The 23867-nt window shown below is 43.4% G+C and overlaps 1 protein-coding gene across 3 annotated transcripts in view; it reads left to right on the plus strand.

Annotated features, from left to right (window-relative positions):
• TOX2 (TOX high mobility group box family member 2) overlaps nt 1–23867 on the plus strand; it is a 349367-nt gene that overhangs the window by 144202 nt on the left and 181298 nt on the right. For 2 of the 3 annotated variants that reach the window (XM_043980270.1, XM_043980268.1), the window contains exon 2: nt 9072–9137. The exons of the other annotated variant lie outside the window; for it this stretch is intronic. In XM_043980270.1, the coding sequence (XP_043836205.1) occupies nt 9072–9137 (66 nt within the window). The remainder of the gene's footprint in view (nt 1–9071; nt 9138–23867) is intronic. 3 annotated transcript variants of the gene reach the window in all.

Here is a 23867-nt window from a genome sequence, read left to right on the forward strand (position 1 = left end):
GCAAAGCTGAAAGCTAAAGAAACCTTCAAGTTTGAAGTTGGGTCCTGTGCCTCTGACTCCATGGCTCTCTCTCTCCTGTGCTGTGCTGGCCCACAGTCAGCAAGTGATGAACCCAACCCTGGCAGCTACCAAGCTCATTGCTCCTCTCACCCCACCAGCACGACGGAGTCTCTCTCTCAGTTTTGCTCAGAAAAGGTGAATGATTCTGGAAGCAGTAAGTGCAGATGTTGCCTGAATTTCTTTTGCAAAATGCCTTAGCCTGAAGAGAGTGCAGAACTCAGCCTCCTGATGCAACAAGTTCCTGCCGAGAAGCCAGCTTCGCACGGCTCACCACAGCAGCCATGCTGCTTAGCGGAGCTCAACCATGCCTCCAGGAGTGTGAGTTCTGCAAAGCTGAAGTGTTCCCACCGGGGCACTTGCCAAGGTCTCCAAGCCCATCAATTTCTCCAGGTTCATAAAATTTGCTAGGCTCAAAAGAAAATCAAAAAGTCACCCAGCTGCCTGACGCATTCTGTTGCCTGGCCTTTCTCTCTGAGTTGGGCATCTGCAACAGACATGAGGCTGTGCTAGCCATTGTCAAGGGTGCACTTTGTGGTCCAGCCTTGCAGGAACTGACAGTCTAGTTGAAGTGATGTACTAGAGAAGACAAAGGACTAGGAACCAGGTGGAGCTGGGTTCAATTCCTGACACAAATACCTTATTAGCTCTCTGACCCTGGCAACTCAGGCCAGTGGATAAAGCCCCGGTCTTGTATTCAGGAGGACCTGAGTTCAAATCCGGCCTCAGACACTTGACACTTACTAGCTGTGTGACCCTGGGCAAGTCACTCAACCCTCATTGCCCCCCACAAAAAATATAAATAAATAAAATAAACATAAATTTTAAAATTTAGTATAAAATAAAAGGGTTGGAGTTGATGGGCTCCAAGTATCCTACCAACTTGAGATCTGTGATCCTTTGATCAAATGAAGGATGCACAAAACACTTGAGCCGCATACTTCCCAGAGCAAATTATGAGTAAGGGTAGTTCTAGCTATAGAACTATATATGGGGCAGCTAGGTTGCTCACTGGTTAGAACTCTGGGCCTGGAGTTAGGAGGACCTGAGATCAAATACGGCCTCACACACTTACCAGCTATATGACCCTGGGCAAGTCACTTAACCTCTGTTTGCCTTAATCAAACTGGAGAAGAAAATGGCAAACCACTCTAGTATCCAAACAAGAAAACCCCATGGAGAGTATGGTCCACAGGATCACAAAGAGTCAGACATGATTGAACATCAATAGTTCTAGCATTCAGTCGGATAGTTTTATGGTCAGGTGGGGTCAGTCAGGGAAGACTGCCAAGAGGAGGGTTTTGATCTGCATTTGGATTTTTTAAAGGTTTTTTTTACATAACCTCCATTTCCAAATTTGCCCTTCTCCCATCCCCAAACCAAAGAGCTATCTCCTGTAACAAAGAATAGAAAAGAAAAGGAAAGGGGGAAAAGTTCAGCAGCACTCCACAATGCACCTCCTGAGTCTGATGTGTGACCTCTACATCAATACTCTTCCACCTCTGCAAAGGAAGGAGGAGCCTTTTCTCTTCTCTTTTTTGAGGCCAAACATGCCTGTTAGAATTACAGCAAATTCAGCTTCATGTTCTTGTTTCTGTGCTTTTCATTTGCATTGTTGTGGGCACTGCATAATGCTGTCTTACTGTTTTAACTACCTCCCTTTGCGTCGGGTCATATGCACCTTCCTACACATCTCTGTATTCTTTGCACCTATATTACTGTTTGGCCCCAACCTCCCTGGATTGCACAGACCACAAGTTGCCCTGAATTCCAGGTTGAGTTTGAACTTTATTCTATAGAGATTCGTTGAAATGGTTTAAATAGGGGAGTGATGTGTCAAACCTTTGCATGTGGAAAGTCATTCTGACAGCATTGCAAGATGAATTAGTAACGAGATTGGAAGCAGGAAGGACAATTGGAAGACTGTCAAAATAATGTGGGTGAGAGGAACATCAAATCACATATCATGGAACAAGGGTTGAATAGGACTTCAGAAGTTGGGTAGTCCAACCCTCTCATTTTACAGATGAGGAAACTGAGATTCAGGGAGGTCGAGGCTTGCTCACAGTCACACAGGTAATGAGCATCACCTCTCACTAACCAGCATCTCCAGTGTCCTAATGAGTAGCACTTTACCAGGGTGGGAATTGATAGTAGGGATAATGGGAAAGTACCTATAAAGCATGATGGCAGGACATGCATGATTTCTCACAAGCAAGAGATTTATCCCTCTTTAGTTCCTTACCTACATGGCTCATTCTATTCCAGGCTTCCATCCCTGGGGACCTGCCCCCCTACCCAGAGTCCCCTGATTTCTAGACCTTCATGAGAATGTCTGGAGCTTCTCTTTCAGGCTTTCCTGCCTGACTGTCCAGGTATCTTTCCCTTACCGGCCTCTGAAGAGTAAAATAACTTCGTATGGGTGACTGAGTACCCCCTAAAGTGCCCTTCACAATTAGAGGTGCCAAGACAAAGTGTGACTGTCAAGTCTGTGTAACAGAGACTTTTGCAGCAATACTTGCTGTGCCTGATTAAAATCTGAAACTTGTTTCTCTGTGTTTAGCATTTATTTAAGGTCTTTGCATCTAATGAGACAAGCTCAATTCTCTCCTTAATACCTCTCTGCACCCACTGTGCATTTAAGCCCCGCCCCAGAATGTACCACAGATAGTTCTTCTTTATGAACAAAACCAATCTACACATTTAATAGATATATAATGTGTCACATATAACATATCAATACTGAGAGGCAGGGTTGCATAGTGTATAGAGCACTGGCCTTTAACCCAGGAAGTCCTGAGTTCTAGTCCTGTTTCTGACATATCAGGATCTGTGACCCTGAACAAGTCACTTAATCTCTTAGTGCTCCAGATTATAAATTTTAGGGAAGTGCCCACCTGTGTTGATAAAGGGAATTTCCTCTTGCAAAAGCTCCCTATACCAATCAAATTACAGGTCCAGTCCCTATCCCTAACCCTAAATTGATACTCAAATGGATCTATGATTTTGTCAGTCCAGCTGATATAACCCATCCATGCCTGCCCATCCCATGTAATTCTTGTTCATGTATGATACTAAGGGTCTACCCAAGGGTGAGCTGGTAAATGTGTTATAACAGGCTCTCCAAAAAATGTACCCATGACACATTTTCAAGTTTAACTTGCATTATTAACATTTTCTCCATCACTTTCTTAAGTCTAGACCAGAGGTATTCAACACCTGTCCTCAGTGAACCAAATTAAAATGTAATTGGGAGGGGGCAGCTAGGTGGAGCAGTGGATAGAGCACTGGCCCTGGATTCAGGAGGTCCTGAGTTCAAATCCTTCCTCAGACACTTGACAGTTACTAGCTGTGTGACCCTGGGCAAGTCACTTAACCCCAATTGCCCCCCCCACACACACACACACAAATGTAATTGGGAGATGATGCTTAAGAAAATAAATAAAAACACAGTGGATGTTAATATGTGGTTTTAAGTCAATATGCTGACCCCCAAGAATCTTTATATACTACTTAGTGTCCCCTGTTTCTATTTGAGTTTGACATGACGGATCTAAACAACCAACAAACCCATAAATCAAGCCCTGATTTCTGAATTGTAAATGCTCACACTGAAATTTTAAGAGTTTCTCTGAAGTTGACTGCAACACCCCATTGGGTCCACCCAGTGTCCTGGGGGCCCTCCTCACTTTCTCTTGTCATCAGGAGGTGAGTGGTGGAAACTTCAGGTGGACTGTGTCATGCCTCTCTCCGGCCACACAACCATCCCACTCTTTTTCTCAGAAATTTCTTTCGTGACATCTTTGATTCCTGTTCTCCTTCATATTTCTTTGTTTGTAATGTCTGAGTCAACTCACCCCTGCCATGCATTTTGGCCACTGCCCTCAGGATTGTAGGACCCTAGATTTAGAGCTGGAAAGGGCCACAGAAGTGCTCATCTAGTTCAGTGCCTTTATTTTATAGATAAGGAAACTGAAGCCCAGAGAGCTTAAGGGACCTGCCTGAGGTCACATAGGTAATAAATAGCAGAACCAGAACTTGAATCCAGGTCCACAGACTCCAAATCTAGTACTTTTTCCCTGTACCACTTTTTTTTTTTTTAGTGAGGCAATTGGGGTTAAGTGACTTGCCCAGGGTCACACAGCTAGTAATTGTTAAGTGTCTGAGGCCGGATTTGAACTCAGGTACTCCTGAATCCAGGGCCGGTGCTCTATCCACTGTGCCACCTAGCTGCCCCCCTGTACCACTTTCAATTCCTTAGTGATTTTAGTTTTCTGTATCTTCTAGTCATTATAACAGGACAATAAAAGCCATCTTTTTTGATTCATTTATTCACTCATTCAGTAAGAATTTTTTAAATTTTGATACCAACATTTGTACACACACACACACACACACACACACACACACACACACACACACACCACTCCAAGTCAATTTGTGGTATGTCATGGACTTGTTTATTTAATTTGGAGAATAATTAGAATTTCTTGATTTTGAGATAATAGCTTATGTTTTTCTTTTTTTTTTCTTTCTTTCTTTTTTTTTTTTTTTTGGCATGGCAATGAGGATTAAGTGACTTGCTAGTAAGTGTCAAGTATCTGAGGTTGGATTTGAACTCAGGTCCTCCTGAATCCGAGGCCTGTGCTTTATCCACTGTGTAACCTAGCTGCCCCCAATAGCTTATGTTTTTCAAAGAAAAAGGAAAAATGTCAGGCAATACCTGACATTGAATGAAACCTGAAAGTGAATAGTACAGTTCCTGCCCGCTCTGTCTTCTAGACTCTGCTAACAAAGAGGATTTCAAGGGCTTGGAGGAAACCTTTTCCTTTATGGGTGAAGTTCCGAACACTGACCCCCATCTTCAGCAAAGAAAGAAGTCACTTTCTTAGGAGTTCTGCCCTGACCACACTTCCTGCCTCTCCCAAAGTAATAATGACATCCTGGCTCTGCTGATAATCTTCTTCCAAAAATAAGCTCAAGAACAGTTTAGCTGAATCATAGAGGACCATAGGATGTCACAAGTAGAAAGATCCTTAACAAATAGTTAATCTAGCATCCTTGTTTTTCAGATGAATAAACTGAAGCCCAAAGAGAAATTGACTCAAGAAAGAAATTTATCCAAGGTCCCTGAGGGAGTTTGTGGCAGAAATGGCATTCGCACTTTCTGTTTTATGTATCTTTTTTGTTTGTTTGGTTTTGGTTTTTTAGTGAGGCAATTGGGGTTAAGTGACTTGCCTAGGGTCACACAGCTAGTAAGTGTTAAGTGTCTGAAGCCAGATTTGAACTCAGGTACTCCTGACTCCAGGGCCGGTGCTCTATCCACTGCGCCATCTAGCTGCCCCCTGTTTTATGTATCTTTTCATCCTTCATAGTGATATGGGATCATATATACATGATATAGGATCATAGCCTTGGAAGAAAGCTTAAAGATCAATTTGTCCCTAGCCATTTACAAATAAGTCCATTTAACAGCTGAGAAAACTTAAATCCAAAGTGGGGACTTGCCCACGGTCCTTCAGGTAAAAACAAAGTTAGTATATGAAACAGGGTCCTTTGACTTTTTCATCTGCAAAATGAGGCGGTTGGTCTAGATCCTGGAGATTCCTTCCATTTATAAGTCTACAATTTTAAGGATTCTCTTGCTCCAGATTCGGTGTTGTTTCAGCTGCACCATCGGGCATCTTTTCTGAGTGAGTGATGTGGGTCAGACTCTCTTCTCATCTGGGGAGCAGTTCTGTCAGTCTCAGGATCGGGCTACATAACCTAACTCTTGCTGCCTCTGATGAAACCTTTATTCTCTTCCTCCTCCCCATCCCCCCGCCCTTCCCCAGTACTTTGGGCTGTGTGATCCCAAGGACCTCAGGCCTTGTTCTGCTAAAAGGCAACAAGTGTCTTAGAGGAGAGGAGGGAGGCCCTCAGGAGGTAGATAGAGGTGTTGCCCGCTGAGCGCTCCTGTAGAACAAGTGTGAACGGCTTTAGGCAGTGCTGTTGGAGTTCTGTCTCTCTTAATTGGTCTGTGGATGTAACTGGAGAGACCCTGGCAGACGGTGAAGGAATCTTAGGAGGCATTGTAATAAAGCAGAAAGAACAGTAGCTCTGAAGTCAGAGGTTCTCAGTTCAAATCCGGCCTCTGACACTTTCGCCCCTTGTGACCTTAGGCAAGGCACTTCAAATCTGAGTGTTTCTTCATTCATAAAATGAGGCTGCCCCTCACCCACCTAATTTCTATTAAAGGAAACACCGCCCCCCCCCCTTCCAGTGCCTTGGGTTCATAATCTCGCCATTCTTCTAGGGTTATCTCTGTTCTTCACTCTCCACATATCCGGGGAATTGCCAAATCTTGCTGTTTCTGTCGATCATGTCCAACCTCTTCTCCTCTACGTGCACAGCTACCACTTGAGTTCAGGCTCTCATTACCTCTTACCTAGATTATTACAATAGTCTCTTAATTGGTCTCCCTGCCTCAAGTCTCTAACAGCTCTAGCTGATTCTACACACCGTTGCCAAAATAATTTTCCTTAAGCACCGAGCAGACCATGTGACGCCCCTACTTAGCTTATTCCACTGGTTCCCTATTGCTTCTAGGTTAAATTCTAAACTTTTCTTTTTAGCTTTTAAAACCCTATACAAGGGGCAGCAAGGTGGCGCAGTGGATAGAGCACGGGCCCTGGAGTCAGGAGTACCTGAGTTCAAATTCGGCCTCAGACACTTAACACTTACTAGCTGTGTGACCCTGGGCAAGTCACTTAACCCCAATTACCTCACTTAAAAAAAAAAAACCTATACAAGGGCAGCTAGGTGGCGCAGTGGTTAAAGCACCAGCCCTGGAGTCAGGAGGACCTGAGTTCAAATGTGGCCTCAGACACTTGACACTTACTAGCTGTGTGACCCTAGGCAAGTCACTTAACCCTCATTGCCCCGCAAAACAAAAACAAAAACAAAAAACAAAGGATGAACATCAACAACAAACTTATTGGGAATTGGGATTGTTTCATTCTTTGTCTTGTATCCCCAGTGCCTACCGGGAATACCTTGTACATAGTAGGTGCTTAATAAATAATTATTGGCTGATTGATTGACTAATTGATTTACCCTGTGAAATCTGATTGCCTAGCAGAGGAGAGTGCTTGGGAAAACAGTTCGTGAGTCATTGGGTTTAGAGAGATTTTATAAAGAATTCACCCTTTTTATCCTACTCAACCTACGTACTTAACCTCAAAAATGGTCTCAGTGATACTTTTCTTGAGAAACATTGTAGCTTTTCCCCTGCAGCCTTTAGAGAAAGTGGTCTCAGTCTGGTATGGCTAATTAAGTAACAGCCCGTTCTTTCTGAACTCAGCCAATGTATTTCAAAGCCAGTGAAAGGATAGGGTTAGGGTCCTGAAGATGAAGATGGAGGGGTAGAGTGGCTAATTCTGTTTCACATGTGATTTTGGTCAGAGAGGGTGACTCTTACAGTGAGTGTCCTTGGGCCAGGTCTGCAGAACCAGAAAGAGAAGGATATGGGGTAAATATGTCTTTGTGATTTAGAACAGATTTGTTCTCTAGTCTCAAGGGCTCAGGTCAGACTGTGTTATAAGATACATTGCTTCCGATTGCTTACTGGTGTGTGTGCACCATGGTAAATAATGGAACTGCTCCCTCTCATGCTGCTGATACTGGTGGGTAGAGGTTGTTAGCTAGCACATTTAAGGAGAAATGGTGCCTGTTATCCACTGCTGGTACATATTGGACTGGCCCACTTGGGTAGGCACTTTTAGGCAGTTTGGATTGTTCATGGAATGAGTCATTCCCCAGATACCCCCCCCACCCCCGTATATTGGGAAAGACATGCATAGTTACAGGGTCTCTGTGTCCTGGGAAGTGTCCTTGATATGGGGACATCTCTGTCTTGTTTCATGGTATAGGCAAGGAGATAGCCAGGAAATAGTGTATATGTGTCCAGGTTTTCCTTTCCCCTGGGTTTCTGTGGTCTATAGGAACATCCTGGTGGTGGAGAGCCAGTTTCCCAGTTTAGAGCTGAGTCCATGATGATCAGTCCATTCTGAGACCACTCAGGCTTCACCTATAATCATATAAGGGCTGGAAACTCTGCCTCATGACTATAAGGGTATGCTTGAGATCCCGGATATAAGAGGTAACTGTATGAAGCCATGGGTTCCTTGTATTTGTAGTCTGAATCTGACATAGGGATGACTTATAGTCTAATAGTGAATAAATAAGGGAGACCTTTTGGTCTCCCCCCTAGGAGATGGCTCTGGGGTATTAGAGAACAATAGAAACAAAGAACAACAAAATGATTAAGAGAAAAAAAAGAAGAAAAGATTTGAGCAGGAAAGAAAAACCTAGAAAAACCAAAAAGAGAAAGCTCAAACAGGGGGACACAGAGAGAAAGTAGACTTCTTGGGGAGCCAGCACTGAGAGAGTCTGGGACTGAAGGGGCTGGGAAGATAAGTGAGGAAGCCACTAAGAATGGTTTCCAAACCTAGACTCTGTATCTTCCCTGTGTGCATGTATGATTGGTTTTCTTATAAATAGTTTATGCCTATAATAAAGTCTCTATTATATTGCACTCAAGACTACTGGCCTGAGGGTGTTGTTATAATGATTTACCTTAAGGAGAAATATGGGAGATAAGAAAGGAGCTATGTTCATGGGGTGTAGCCCCCACAAGACAACCCCAAGCCCTCAGAGGAGGACAGTAAGGACAGGAGCACACAGGCAGCTGCTGTGCTAACTAACCCTCCATAAGACTCGGTCTCATCCATCTAATTCCTCAACACACTCTCGTACCCTGATTTATACCCTTTCACCTATGCTCATTCTAGTAGGGGCTAGTTCTGGACTGGAGTAAGCTTAGCTGGATCACCAGCCCTTTCTCCCAACACCCCTACCACCCACTACGTGAACAACACAGCCCACCTGCACCCACATGTGAAAGGCTTCTTTGAGCAGGAGGGAACTTATGGGAAGCAGCTTTAATGAGAATGACTCCTTTCTGTTTGTTTCAGTTTGATGGGGAGAACATGTATATGGGGATGAATGAGGCTAACCAGGAGTTCCTATCGGCCAATCAGGTAAGGGTCATTTGGCTTGTTTGGGTGGGGAAGATGCATTGTTGCTTGATATGGAAACATCTGGCAGTCGATGACAAATGATGCCTTGGAAATCAATTTCCTTTCAAGTGGCTCAGCCTCTCAAGCCCTGTTGGGGTAGCAGTTGGTAGGGTGGGGGGAAGGGATCATTGAAAGGGACACAGTCAGCACTCAAGACAAAAATAGGCACCATGGGGGAAGTAGAAAGGATATGGGGAGCGAAGATCAGTCTGGGGTGGGCCGTGGGCCATCCGGTCAGAGAAAAAATGAAAAAGGCTTGGATGATTCCTATAAATTGACTCCCGTTTTCTTGTTGAGCAAAATCAAAATTAACTGAGCTTGATAAAAATAGAAACTTGTCCACTAGGGAAGGAGTACAGTGGAAACATTGACCCACAGGTGCAATAGCACACTGAACACACACACACTCATGTGTTTACACACATGTGCTCTGGGGCATTACCTAGGCACACTCAGGCCCATATGTCTCATTCACATGCGTGTGTACACTCAGTCACACACTCACACATGCAGATTACACACATGCAGCTTGGCTAGATCTACTCATCACCCCTCAAACGGATTTGATCAATAATACTTGATGAATAATAATAATTTGCATCTTGGTAGTGCTTAACAGTTTATACTTGGTTCATAACAATGCTCAGAAATCAGCAGGACTGGTGTTGTTATCCCCATTTTGCAGATGAGGATAGCTCAGAGACAGACATTAAATGCCTTGCTCAGCATCACCTAATCAGGGACAGAGCCAGGACTTCAACAGATCCAGGGTTCTTTCCACTGTGTTTCCTCCCAGTTTGCTTAAATGTACCCAGTGCCCTGGGTGTTGTACAGATATTCCCAAATTTTTGCTTCTGACCCTCTCCCCAGCCTCTACCCTTTACCCACTGCCTGTTCAAGGGGGCTCTGGGAAGATTCTTTCCCAAGGAATAGAGCCAATAATGCAACTATAACCCCATGGCCCTCCCTAAGGCTTCAGCTATATAAATAGAATCCAGCCTACTGAGGATTCCCATTGCCACCCTTCCCTCAGGCTCATTGGCACTGAAACTTGGTGCCCTGAATAATACCCATCTCCAGTGAGTCCTCCTCTGCCCAAGTACTCCACAAAATTTGGAGATTTATCCACCAATGAGAATTCCCTTTTGAGAATGCTCTTTTCCCAATGTATCTACATGCCCATGATGGCAAGACTTGGAAGGTTAGGAACTAATAGGAAGGTGGGCAGGATCGATCATAGGATTTAGAGCCAAAAAGGATCTTAGAGATCATCAAATCCAACCCTCTCATTCGACAGATGAGGAAACTATGAAGTTGTTTGCCCCAGATCACTCAAGGGATCATAGGCAAAGCTGGGACTCTGGCCCAGGTCTCCTCACTCCCAAGATAATGAATGCGTCTTGTCTGGCACACCTAACAACCTTCTCTTTTGATGGCCCTGCATTAGTGCACCCTCACTGGGTGGAACTGCCTTTTTTACAAGGCAGGGTTGCATGCTTATAGTCTTGACTGCCCTGGTCTATGGCCTCTAAGGTTGCCAAGTGTTGGGCTCTCACTGAGATGAACTGAAGAGCATTAATGGGGGTGGGGAGTAGAGGCAGGGGTGACCAGCCTCTCCTACTCTGCCTCACACACCCCTTTTGGCAGTACCTCAGATCCTAGAAATGTTTCTCTTGGAAGGAAACCTGTTTGCTTTTATTTCTCTAATTCAACTCATCATTGGGATGTGTCACAACAGATCAGTGTTTAACCTTAAGCCATGTCTTCTGCATCCTTTTACATCACATGACACTGTGTCTTATTAACTTAAGAGGCTCCAGATTTTAGAGTCAAACCATTCAAAGATGTCTGTTTCAGCACAAATTATTATGGCCCTGCCTTTTCCCGGTAGCTCAATCACACTGTTCACCCCACTGGCCCAGCCCAGGACTGAAGGATATGCTGTCTCCTGCCTGTCTGATAGGCCTCTATCTTTTCCTTGCATTGAACTGGAATGACAATAAAATAATAATTATTTGTCATATTTAAATAATGCCTTAATATTTACAAAGCTCTTTATATATATATCAGCTCACTATCACAACAACTCAGTGTGGGAAGTGTTATTTTCTTCATTTTATAGAAGAGGACATTGAGTCACAGAGAAATTAAGTGACTTGCCCAAAGTAACACAGCTAATAAGTGTCTCAGGCAGCATTTGAACCCAGGGTGTTCTATCACTGTCCACTCTAGATGTCCCTAATCAGTCCCCCTACCCCAACCTCTTTGAGAAGAGAGCCCAGAAAGCATCAAAAGTATGTAACATGGGCAGCTAGGTGGTGCAGTGGATAGAGCACCAGCCCTGGATTCAGGAGGACCTGAGTTCAAATTTGGCCTCAGACCCTTGACACTTACTAGCTGTGTGACCCTGGGCAAGTCACTTAACCCCAATTGCCTCACCAAAAAAAATAAAAAGTATGTAACAGAAGGGGGGCTGTTCCTTGGTGAAGAATAAACTCACAAGGTTCAGAATGAGCCTGAAAGGAGGGGAAACTAAGGAATGTCCCTCTTTTTTTTATGTATAAGGTATTTTATTTTTTCTGTTACATGTAAAGATAGTTCTCAACTTTTGTTTATACAAGCTTTACAATTTCAGATTTTTCTCCCTCCCTCCCCTCCCTCCCTCCTCCCCTAGACAGCAGGTAATCTGATATAGGTTATATCTATATATCTCTATACATATACATATATATATATACACACACATATATATACACATAATAACATTAATCCTATTTCTGCATTAATCCTGTTACAAGAAAAAGAATCAGAGCAGTGATGCAAAACCTCAAAATAGAAAAAAAAAACAACAGCACCCAAAACAAAAGAAATAATATGGTTCAACCAGCATCTATACTCCACAGTTCTTTATTTCTTTTTTTTTTTCTTGGATTTGGAGATCCTCTTCTATCATGAGTTCCCTGGAACTCTTTTGTACCATTGCATTGGTGAGAAGAATATAGTCCATCACAGTAGGTCAACACTCAATGTTGATGATACTGTGTACAATGTTCTTCTGGTTCTGCTCATCTCACTCATCATCAGCTCACGTAAGACCCTCCAGGTTTCTCTGAACTCTTCCTGCTCATCATTTCTTACAGCACAATAGTATTCCATTGTGTTCATATACCACAACTTGTCCAGCCATTCCCCAATTGATGGGCACCCCCTCAACTTCCAAGGAATGTCCCTCTTGACAGGGATAAGAGGCAGTGACAAGACATTCCCTCAGTCCTCCTTAGGTACACATCTTACAAGACTGGGGTGGGGAAGGGGAGGAATATTGAGGTGAGGATTCCTATCTCAAGGAGGAAGAAGCTCAAGGATTGTAATTAGGAGAATGTGGGGGGCTTTGGGGAAGGCTGGAGGTACCCTTAGGTTTGGGGGCTTTAGGGCCTTTTGCATGGGACATATTTACAGCCCTCTCAAGGTAGAAGGACCAAGAAGAAAACCTAGGTGACTAAGTTCCCAGAATTTACTCCAGGCTGGATGAAGAGAAAGAGAGGAGAACTCTGGGTCTCTTCCCAGCCCGGCCTAGGCCACAAGGATAGGCAAAGAAGGCAGGGACTCATGGAGGCTTTGTCCAAGAATCATAATCATGGCTTCATAGACGGGTATTTCATCTGCCTGATCATTTAGTAAGTGCCGAGCCACGTGGTCGCTACTCACAAGGATTTCACAGTAGGACAGCAGTGAAGAACAGTTAGTTAATAACATAAGAGGAAACCTGGAAGAAGGAGATGGGGCAGAGAAGAGGCCCGGGCGGCAGTGCTGTGAGGAGTTTGAGGAGGTAGCCCCCACTTTCAGCCAGGGGGGTGTCAGGGACGCCTCAAGGCAGAGGTGACATAGATTTAGAGCTGGGAGTGACCTTGGGGACCATCCAGTCTGTGCTTCTTATTTTACAGGTGAGGAAGCTGAGGCGCAGAGAGCTTAAGCGGCAAAGTGGATAGAGCACTGGGCTTGGAGTTAGGAAGGCCTCCATTCAAACCCAGTCTCAGACACATGCTAGCTGTGTGACCCTGGGCAGATATCTTCTATCTGCCTCAGTTTCCTTATCTGTAAAACAGGACTAATAAGAGCACCTACCTCCCAGGGTTGTTGTGAGGAACAAATGAGATATGTAAATAATGGCTATTTTTATCATCATCATCATCATCATGGTCTAGGGTCATAGAACTCAACAGCTGGAAATAGGTGGGGAATCTGTTCTAGGCATGGGAGATTGAGGGATCAAAAGAACAGAGATAGGGGCAGCTAGGTGGCGCAGTGGATAGAGCACCGGCCCTGGAGGCAGGAGGACCTGAGTTCAAATCCGGCCTCAGACACTTAATACTTACTAACTGTGTGACCCTGGGCAAGTCACTTAACCCCATTGCCTCACCAAAAAAAAAAGAGAACAGAGACAGAAGAGGAAAGAAGAATGGAGACTGAATAGTTCAGTTTGTTTTGACTAAGGAGTATGTGAAGGGAGTAGCAGGAAACAAGTTTGGACAGGTAATTTGCAGTCAGATGGTAGCAAGGCCTCGAATGCCAAGATCAGGACTGATCCTTTATCTGGAGGGCGTGTCCAGAGGAGAGTAACTGAGGCGGGGATTGAGGCCTTGACATCCAAGGGTTGGCTGAGGGACTGGGGATCTTTAGCTTTGAGAAAACTTGAGGTTAACACGATAGCTGTCTTCAAATATTTGTAGGGCTGTCACATGGAACAGGGATGAGATTTTGATGACTTGGCCCCAGAGGGCTGGTCCAGAACTGCTGAATAGAAGATCCAGGAGGCAGATTTTGGAACAATATAAAGAAAAACTTCCTAACAATTGAATCGTCCATCTTTGAAGTAATGAGCTTCCCATCACTGGAGGTATCCACACAAAAGTCACATAACTGTCAGGCATACCGTCCAGAGGGATTCCTGTCTCTGGCAAGGAGGTTCAGCCTGATGGCCTTGAACACTCCCTTCAGTTCTCAAGTCCTGTACCTCCTTTGGCCCCCACTTCCCTGTTGTAATTTTCAGGAGGTGGGAGACAATACTGAGTAGGAATTGTAAGTCATTCATTCGGGAGTAGGGATGTCTAGGTGATGTGCTTTCTATGGGCCCTGGGCCTGTCATCCTCCTTCCAAAAAGAAAGCCAATTATCCATGGCCCGCCCAGGCTGAACAGACAGATGAGGCCGGCTCTCTGAGCTCCTGGAGGTGGGGCTGAGCTCCTAGACTGCCTCGGGGCTGCTCCTGTGCTCACTCCTTGGCTGAACTGTGTTTATCACTCTGCCTTAACCCGGGGCAATTCCCCCTCCGGGCACCACTGGATGGCAAGTAGAATCGTTAAACCGGTTTTGTTTGCTGTGGGCCAGCTCAGTGCCCAGCACCTAGGGAGTGCTTAGTACATGTTTGTTGATTGATTTTTTTTTAAAGTAAAAGTGTTTTTCCGGCAGCCAGCAACTCCATGGCTACTCTGAGGTCTTCCTTGTTCTCCCTGAGGTTCTTGACTCTGTTTCCCAGTCCAGACAGCTTTGCCAGAATGTCACCTGTGCTATACTGGCAGCATGGGGAATGAGAATCATAGATTTAGACCCAGAAGGGATCTTAGAGACAATGGAGCCCAAACCCCTCATTTTATAGGTGAGGAAACTGACACACAAGGAGGTTAGATGACTCACCTAGTGTCTGAGACAAGACTTGAACTCAGATCTTCCTGAATCCAAGTCATGTGCTATATACCAGGGGTGTCAAGCTCAAATCGAAAGGGATCGCTGGGGACTGCATATTGACTTAGAAGACCACAAATTAATGTTATCTATGTTGTACTAGGTTTTATTTAGTTATTGGCTTGTTTGTTTGTTTATTTGTTAATTTCCCAATTACATTTTAATCTGATTCTGTGCACTCAGGAGTTTTGTGAGTTTGCCAGTTCTGCTATATACAATACCATGTCCAGCTCCCTCATTTTTAGCTGAGGCCCAGAGATGTTAAGTGATCTGCCCAAGGTCTCAAAGCTAGTACATGGGATCATCGATCCGGACTTGGAAGAGAACTAATCCAACCCCATCATCTTTCATCCCAAGGACTTGCCTAAAGTCAAGCAGGTAGTAAGCAATCAGGAACAGGATTTGAACCCAGGTTTACTGATTCCAAAGCAAGCTCTGCTTCCGGGTAGTTATAGTCATAGAATGTTAGAAATGGGAAGAATCTTAGAGATCACCCAGCACAGTGCTTTCATCCACGGAGGCCAAGGTCACCATGCCAGGAAGAGACAGCTCAGTGGGTGAGATCCAGGAAGTCCAATGCTCTAAGCAACAGAGAGAGCAAGGTTTTCCAACTTTCCAACTTTCCCTTGGACAGACTTTGACTTTTCCCTGTTCAACTTCCCAATGAAGAGACCTCAACATTCATGAGGAAGTCTGTGGTTACAAAGACTGTCTTCTTGTTTAATTCTCACAACTCTGTAAGGGAAGCATGCAGGGATATTGTGCCCATTTGACAGATGAGCAAACTGAGGTGGGAGTAGGAGTGTGTGAAGTGGGCTTTCTAGGTCATATCGGTAGTAAGTGTCAGAGTCAGGACTCTTCCAGGTCATCTTCCAATACTCTTCATTCCCTAAGCATCTTAATGTCACTCACAGGAACTTTATCTCTTGTAAAGTGACTGTTCTGGGAATCTTCATACTTCCCATTGTGCCTCTTCCCAACCCCTGCCCCCAGTTTACAGGACTCACAGCTATTGACTTACCCAGCATGCCTTGTTGACAGTGACTTCAGGGTTAAGAGCAGTGTGGTTTTATGAAACCCTAGGCGTCTTTCACAAGCAGTGCACATTCAGACCAGCTCCTTCCAGAAGTGCATTTAAAAAAAAAATCTATCTACTGATTTGCCTCAGGTCATCATAGTGTCTTGCTTTAACACAATTGTTCACTTCTCCATCGAGTTACAGGATCACAGAATTAGAGTTGGAAAAATTCTTAGATGGGTTCATATAATCCAACTCCCTAATTTTACAAATGAAGAAATTGGGGCCCAGAGAGGGGGGTGTGATTTACGCAAGGCTGTAAGTAAGTGGCAGAGCTGGGGTTTTACCTGGGATCCTCTGAATCCAAATCCAAGAGTGATCTTCCTACTTCACCAAGGGTACCCTGGCCCCTGTATGGATGAGAAGACATAGGTCCTCCAGCTGAACAAAGCATACTTTGCTTTGGAGTGAATACCTTAATAATTATTATGACCCTTATATGCAGAATAATCTCCTTTGGGTTGTGAGATTTAAAATTGGATATTAGATCATAAATCTCCCCTACTTAACCCTTCCCTTAATTTATCTCCCAGACTAGTAAATGGAAGAAGCTTCTGGTTTTCTAGATAGAGCCTTTATTGTATATAAGGTGTTGTTGATTAGAAGGATAGGAAAATAGAAATACAGTACAAATCGTCTTAAATCTAGGCTTAGTCTATATTCCTTATAAAAACTCACCAAACCGATTTAGGCCACCTTTGGAGTGAGTCAGACCGTCTGTCCCGCGCCGCCAGGAGTCCCGCCAAGCCGGCAAAAAAGGCTACTCCCCTTCTCTCCACCCCGGAAGTCAAAAAAACCCCGGCAGGCAGTCTGACATGCGCAGCAGGCGGACTGTACCCAGCAGGCAGTCTGACATGCGCAGCAGGCGGACTGTACCCGGCAGGCAGTCTGACATGCGCAGCAGGCGGACTGTACCCGGCAGGCAGTCTGACATGCGCAGCAGGCGGACTGTTCATCTCCTCCCCAAAAGGGTGGTCCTTGAAAAACTGGCGTCTTTCAGTTATCCTAACCGACTGTTAAAAACTTTCATATTTTACCACATTTCCCCCCTTTGCTTCCTCAAGAAATGGAATGTTTCCTTGATGGAACAGTAAAAAGAATATAATAACTTCTGCTGACTAATAATATGCGAACAACAATACAGAAAAGGAAGAGAGGAAAGTTTTGTCCAGAGGGGCGATTTTTTTTTTTTTCCTCATGAACCAACGCTTTGACATTAGTCTTGCAAAGGGAGAGCCTCTGCAGAGAGTACATGTTACAGATAGTATATAACAGAAAGGAGATAGTAAAAGCTAATAAAGCAAAACAGTTCATATAAAGTCTCTGAGTTCTCTTGTCTTCTTGAAGTGGTAAGATGTCATCAGGAGGAAACTGGATTCTGGTCTGGAAAACTGGATTCTGGACTCTGGACTCTGGTCTGGAAAGCTGGATTTCTTCTTTAACTGTTTGAATTGCTGTATTTTTTTTTTTTTTTTTACTAAACCTTAGCATAGCATTTTGCAATCAGTAACACTTTTTACCACCATGTGTCTGGATCAAAGTCAAATTTAGTATGTGTTCATGACACCTGAAAATGTTATGGAAAGGTTATCATACCATATCTCATGGTTCCGAGACAGCCAGTGATTGTGCTAGGCCACAGGTGAATTCAACTGAGTGAGATAAAAAGATAAGTAAGTTCAGTTAAATTAGGTTAAATTAGGAGGGAGAGAGGATGAATACTGGACTGTGCCTAGTAATTGTGCTCTACATAGTCACCATCATAAGCAAACCATGGACTTATGTATACCTGTCTCTCCTTTTGTTGCACATATATTCTCTCCAGGGCCTGCATCAGAGTTCACAGCAAGTTAGTCTCTGAAATGATAAGTTTCCATATTTCTGAAATCTCATTAATTTCACCAAAGACAATATGATGGTAAAAATGTGTGCTATGCTGCATAACTGAGAATATATTAGTGATATATACAATAATTCCAAACCATACCCAGAGTATAATGACATATAAATAATAAACGAATGTAAATAGCTGATTATATTAGACATTGTTACATAATCTTCTTTTAGACATTATTACATAATCTTCTTTTAGCAAGTAGACCACATCATCTTATACATGAATTCTCTAGTATAACAGTAGCAGATACTTAAAGTGGTGATTAATTCATCAAAAAGAAATAAGACTTCAATAAGCAAGATTCAATATTCAATAGCATATACTTAAAATGCCTTTGAAAAGTCACTTAGTTCACAAAATCGGGTTTTTAAAGAAAAGCAAAAGAAACAAAAGTAAAAAAAAAAAAAAACAAAGCAAAACCAAAAACCAAAAATAAAAGGCAAAAGATTCGCTAAGCACCCTTTTGTGCTCTTAAAGAATTTAAAGGTGTGGTGAATTCCAGGTCTTTTCAGTGCCTTTCAAAAGTCAAAACAAAACAAAAAGCAAAAAGGATTAAAAAAAAAAAAATAGGTATAGGGTAGGGAAAAGGGTGGGAGAAATTGAGGTGGGCCAGAAAACTAGGCCATGTGCTTCAGTGCTTTTGCCTGTGGAAGGAAATGCTTGTTAAATTTTAAGGTATTTAAGCTGCTAGAGTTTGGGGTATGCCACATTGTTTTAACTGGTTCCCCAATTCTCTGCATGCCAAAGTGGCAGGGGTTTCTGAATTGTCATTGATCTTTCTAATGCTGTCATAATGTTCTTTATGGTAGAAAATGTGGAGTTCTCTAGCATCAGTTTTGTCTGTGCCACTGATTTTCAATAAAGGCTGATTTAATTGATGAACCACAACATTCAGCTGATGCTGCTTAGCAAATGCTACAATTGTATCATTTCCTCCCCACTTTCCAAATTTCTTTAATTCATCAACATATTCTTCAAAAGGGGAGTCATTTACTATAAAAGACTCAAACTCTTGTCTATGGTTAATCATATAAGAAGCAGCTTCTTGTCTGTGTCTGAGATGATTTCTACAGTGACCTTCTAGCTGGTCTGCTAAAGCCCTAAAAAGGCAATTTCCGTCTCCTGATACTTTACGAAGACTGAGTCCCAAAGCATTTAACTGATCAGTGGGATTCTTAAATGGGAACTGCCTGTTTCCTCTGAACTCTCTTTGCTCTTTAACAGTTGCTATCTTTAGGGTTTTTACCTCTTTAGCGTCTACCTCAGGTCTATCTGAAATCTCTTCACCTATGAATGGTGCAGGCTTTATATGAGAGCAATGAATCCATGAGTCTTTTTCACCAATTTTAATGGCAGTAGGAGTTGTCAATAATACCTGAAAAGGTCCTTCCCAGGCAGGTTGAGTTCCACTGGTTTTCTGAAAATTCTTTACATATATTTTATCTCCTGGGTTGAAGTTATGCAATGAAAAGTCTAATGGTCCTGCCTGGACCACAGCTCCTGCCTCATGGAGTTCACGTAGCCTGGTCTGTAATTCCTGTATATAGGAAGCAACAGAAGTATCACCTCCCACCAGTGATGTATAAACTGGGGAAAAAGTTTTAGCTTGGATAGGAGGGTGACCAAAAAGCATTTCATAAGGAGATATATGAAGTTCTCCTCTTGGTCTACTTCGTAGATAGAATAATGCCAATGGTAGAACATCAGGCCATTTCAAATGGGTTTCAGTACATAATTTGCCAATCATACTCTTAAGCTCTTTATTCATACGTTCGACTTGGCCTGAACTTTGTGGATGGTAGGGCGTGTGGAATTTTGGAGTCACTCCCAAGAAAGAGTAGATTTGGGATAAAATCGAATCAGTGAAATGTGTGCCTTTGTCAGAATCGATGCGGGCTGGTGGGCCAAAACGAGGTACTATCTCTTTAAGAAGAATTTTGGCAACAAAGGCAGCTGTGGCTCGGGGGCTGGGAAAGGCCTCCACCCACCGAGTGAGCTGATCAACTATAACAAGGCAAAATTTATAATGTCCTGCTTTTGGCATAGTAATATAATCAATTTGTAAGTGCTCAAAAGGTGTATATGCTAGAGGACGCCCTCCATAAGCTTTGGCCTTAAAAGCATACTGATTATAAGACTGACATGTGGAGCAGCCCGAGCAGATTCGAGATGCTGTATTAGTCACACCTGGTGCTATCCAGGTTCTCTTAATAGAGTCTACAATGCCTTGTGTACCAAAATGGCCTTTTCTGTGAACAGAGAGGCATACCTGGTGGTAGAATTTCCGGGGAAGAAATGGCTTACCTTCCGGAGACACCCAGATGCCATTGATCTGTTTCGCCTTAAATTTCTTTTTCCACTTTTCTACTTCAGAATCGTCATAGGTTAGGTTGGAAGGAATATCCTCAGAAGGTGAAAGGTTAAATACATGTTCAGGAGCTTCTAATGCAGCAAGCTTGGCTGCAGAATCAGCTCGTGCATTTCCCTTTGAAACAGGATCACTATTCCCTGTGTGGGCAGGGCAATGTACAACGGCTAGGGAAGAAGGCAGTTTTAGGGCATCTAAGAGGTCCTTGATAAGGTCCCCATTGGCAATAGCCTTGCCCGAGGATGTTAGAAAGCCTCGTTGACGCCAAATCATACCAATAAAGTGGCATATGCCAAAGCCATATTTCGAGTCAGTAAAAATGGTGGCACTCTTATCTTTAGCTATATTACAGGCCTGTGTAAGAGCCACAAGTTCAGCAGCCTGTGCACTAAAATGGGAAGGCAGAGAAGCTGCCCAGAGGGTGTCATAATCAGAAACTACAGCAGCTCCAGTAAAACGGGTTCCCTCTCTCATAAATGAGGAACCATCTGTATAGAGGACAAGATCAGGATTTTCTAAAGGTGTATCAAAAAGATCGTCACGGGGTTTTTCAGCCATATCAACTAAAGAAGCACAGTCATGCAATGGTTCCCCCGAGAATGGTAAGTTAGGGAGTAGTGTTGCTGGATTAAGAACTGTGCAGCGTTTTAAAGTGATATTCTCATTACCTAACAGGGTTATTTCATACTTAGCCAGCCTTTGATCTGAAAAGGCTTGTGTCCTGTGACGTAGTAAGAGAGCCTCCACTTCGTGAGGGCATTGCACAGTTAGAGGGTTACCTAGGACCAAATCAGAGGCTTTTTCTACCAAAAGCGCTGTGGCCGCCACTGCTCTAAGGCAAGGTGGCGCTCCAGCCGCTACAGGGTCCAGCTGAATTGAATAGTAGGCTATAGGACGTTGGTTAGGCCCCAGTGACTGAGTCAGGACTCCAGAAGCCACCCCCCTTTGTTCATGCACAAAGAGAGTGAAAGGCTTACTATAATCTGGCAGTCCTAGGGCAGGTGCTGATAACAAGGCCCGTTTTAATTCTTTTATGGCTGAGAGATGCTGGGGATCCAACTGTAAACTGTCTGGAACAGAACTTTTTGTAAGAGCTATGAGGGGTTTAGTAATTTCACCAAAAGAGGGTATCCATTGTCTACAGTACCCAGCTGCTCCCAGAATGGCTCTCAACTGCCTCTTAGTAGTGGGGGCAGAGAGTTGTTGAATGGCCTGGACTCTCTTAGAAGAGACAGAGCGAGTTCCAGCAGCCAAAATAAATCCTAAATATTCTACCTGGGGCAAACACCATTGTACCTTTGTCTTGGAAACCTTGTGTCCTCTCTTGTGCAGCTCCAGCAGTAAGTGACGGCTATCTTCCTGACAAATTTCAGCATTAGGAGAGGCCAAAAGTAAGTCATCTACATATTGTACTAGTATGGAGCCCTTAAAGGTAATAGAGGCCAGATCCTGCTGTAAAATTTGGGAAAATAATGTGGGACTGTCTACAAATCCCTGTGGGAGTCTAGTCCAGGTCCACTGTCTATTTTTCCAGGTAAAAGCAAATAAATATTGGAAGTCCTCATGTACTGGTATGGAGAAAAAGGCAGAGCAAAGGTCTACCACTGTGAAACATGTAGATTCATAGGGAATCGAGGAAATTATCGTAGCCGGGTTTGGAACTATGGAATGTCTAGGAATAACATAATTATTAATCGCTCTAAGATCTTGCACAAAACGATAAACAGGTTTACCATCTGGCCCAGGCTTGGGTTTTTTAACTGGCAAAATGGGAGTATTGCATGGAGAGTGATGACATGGAATAATAATACCCTGGCTTTTCAAAGCCTCAATTATAGGGGTGATCCCTTCTATTGCTTCCCTAGACAATGGATACTGTGGAATGGAGGGGGGTGGTCCCCCCTTAACTTTAAAGGTAACAGGCATGGCAGACTTAAGGAGCCCCACCTCATTAGGGGATGAGGCCCATAAAGACTCAGGAATGTCAGAGGGGATTTTGGATACCTCCCCTGCTGTTCCTTGAGCTTCTGTAAGTAAAATTGGTAATAAATGAACAGTATCCTCTGGCAATTGTAAGGAGACAGCCCCATCTGGAGCACAAGATATGGTTGCTCTAAGCTTGCAAAGGAGATCACGACCTAATAAATTTACAGGGGCATCAGGCATGAGTAAAAATGAATGTTCCACTGTTAAGGGCCCCATAGATACCATGCGAGGATTCAATTTTGCCACTCTCTGGCTCTTTCCTGAGACTCCCACTACATTCAAAAATCCTACAGGTCTACACCCAGCATCTGGTTTGCTTACTAATACTGATTTAGAGGCTCCTGTGTCTAGCAGACAATCATAATAAGTCTCCCCCACTTTTAAGGTGACATGTGGTTCATTACTCTGGGGAGGTGAATGGACTGGCACAAGTGCATTCAAAAAATCCGGATCTGGGAATATATGGCTTTCATTATCTATGTTCCATTCCTCCCCAAGACACCATCATTCCTGTGTCCTCTTCTGAGGGGGGTCTTGGTTACCATTATTCTGGTACTGCCTTTCTGTATTCCTCCAAAAAGATCTATTTCTATTTTGATTTCGCCTGTAATTAGAATTAGAATTTCTTCTCCAAGTCCTACATTCTCTCAATTCATGCCCCTCCTTACGACAGTAACAACACACCTTAGTGTCCTTGTTCCAGTGTCCACATGGCTGACTAGGAATCGCTGGTGCCAGAATGCTCTGTTTAGGGTGATCTGGATCTTCCTCACGTGAGTCAAAGACATAATTTGCAAGTTCCTTAATTCTATCTACTGAGAGATTTCTCCAGTCTGGACATTGTTTCAGAAAGTATCTGCGTATTTCTGGCAGTGAATTATAAACAAATGTGTTGAGAATGATACAGGAATCTCTTAAATCTACTGGATCCAATCTGGTGTACTGTCTAGCGGCCTCACAAAGTCTATCATAAAATCTGTTTGGTCTTTCATTAGCCTCCTGAGGTAGGCTTAAAAATTTCTGCCAGTTTTCCGGTTTTCTAGAGCAAGATTCCATTCCCTTCAGAAGTGTTTCTCTAGCATCTTTTAATCTTTGGAAATCCCTATCATCATTATAATTCCACTCTGGATCCTTTAGAGGCCATTCCACATCGGCCTTACCTTTCGCAACAAGGGCATTTCCTGCTGAGATAATATCTGTAATCTCAGTTGGGGACAGTAAAGTTTCCAAAAGGCAAGTAACATCAGCCCAACTGGGTTGATATGCATTAAATATAGTCCTTAACTGTGAAATTACAGTGTTTGGATTTTTCTCAAAACTAGGGATGATTGATTTCCATGCGCTCAAGTCACTTGGTCTAAAGGGGCTATATTTTCTGACTTGAATTGGCACTCCCTTCTTACTATGTTCTATAGCTTCCTGCAGAGGGAGTAGTTTCTGCTGATCTGATTCTGAACTTGGATCATCTCTAGTAGAAACAGCCATTTTGAGGTCTCTCTCCATATGTGAGAGTTTCCCCCACATCATAACAATGATAATAACAAAAACAATGATAATAACAAAAACAAAAAAAAAACAACAAAAAAAAATAAAATCCTTAGTCGTATGAACTATGGATGTG

This window comes from Dromiciops gliroides, chromosome 2 (assembly GCF_019393635.1).
Source record: "Dromiciops gliroides isolate mDroGli1 chromosome 2, mDroGli1.pri, whole genome shotgun sequence".
In the NCBI taxonomy this organism is placed as follows: Eukaryota; Metazoa; Chordata; class Mammalia; order Microbiotheria; family Microbiotheriidae; genus Dromiciops; species Dromiciops gliroides.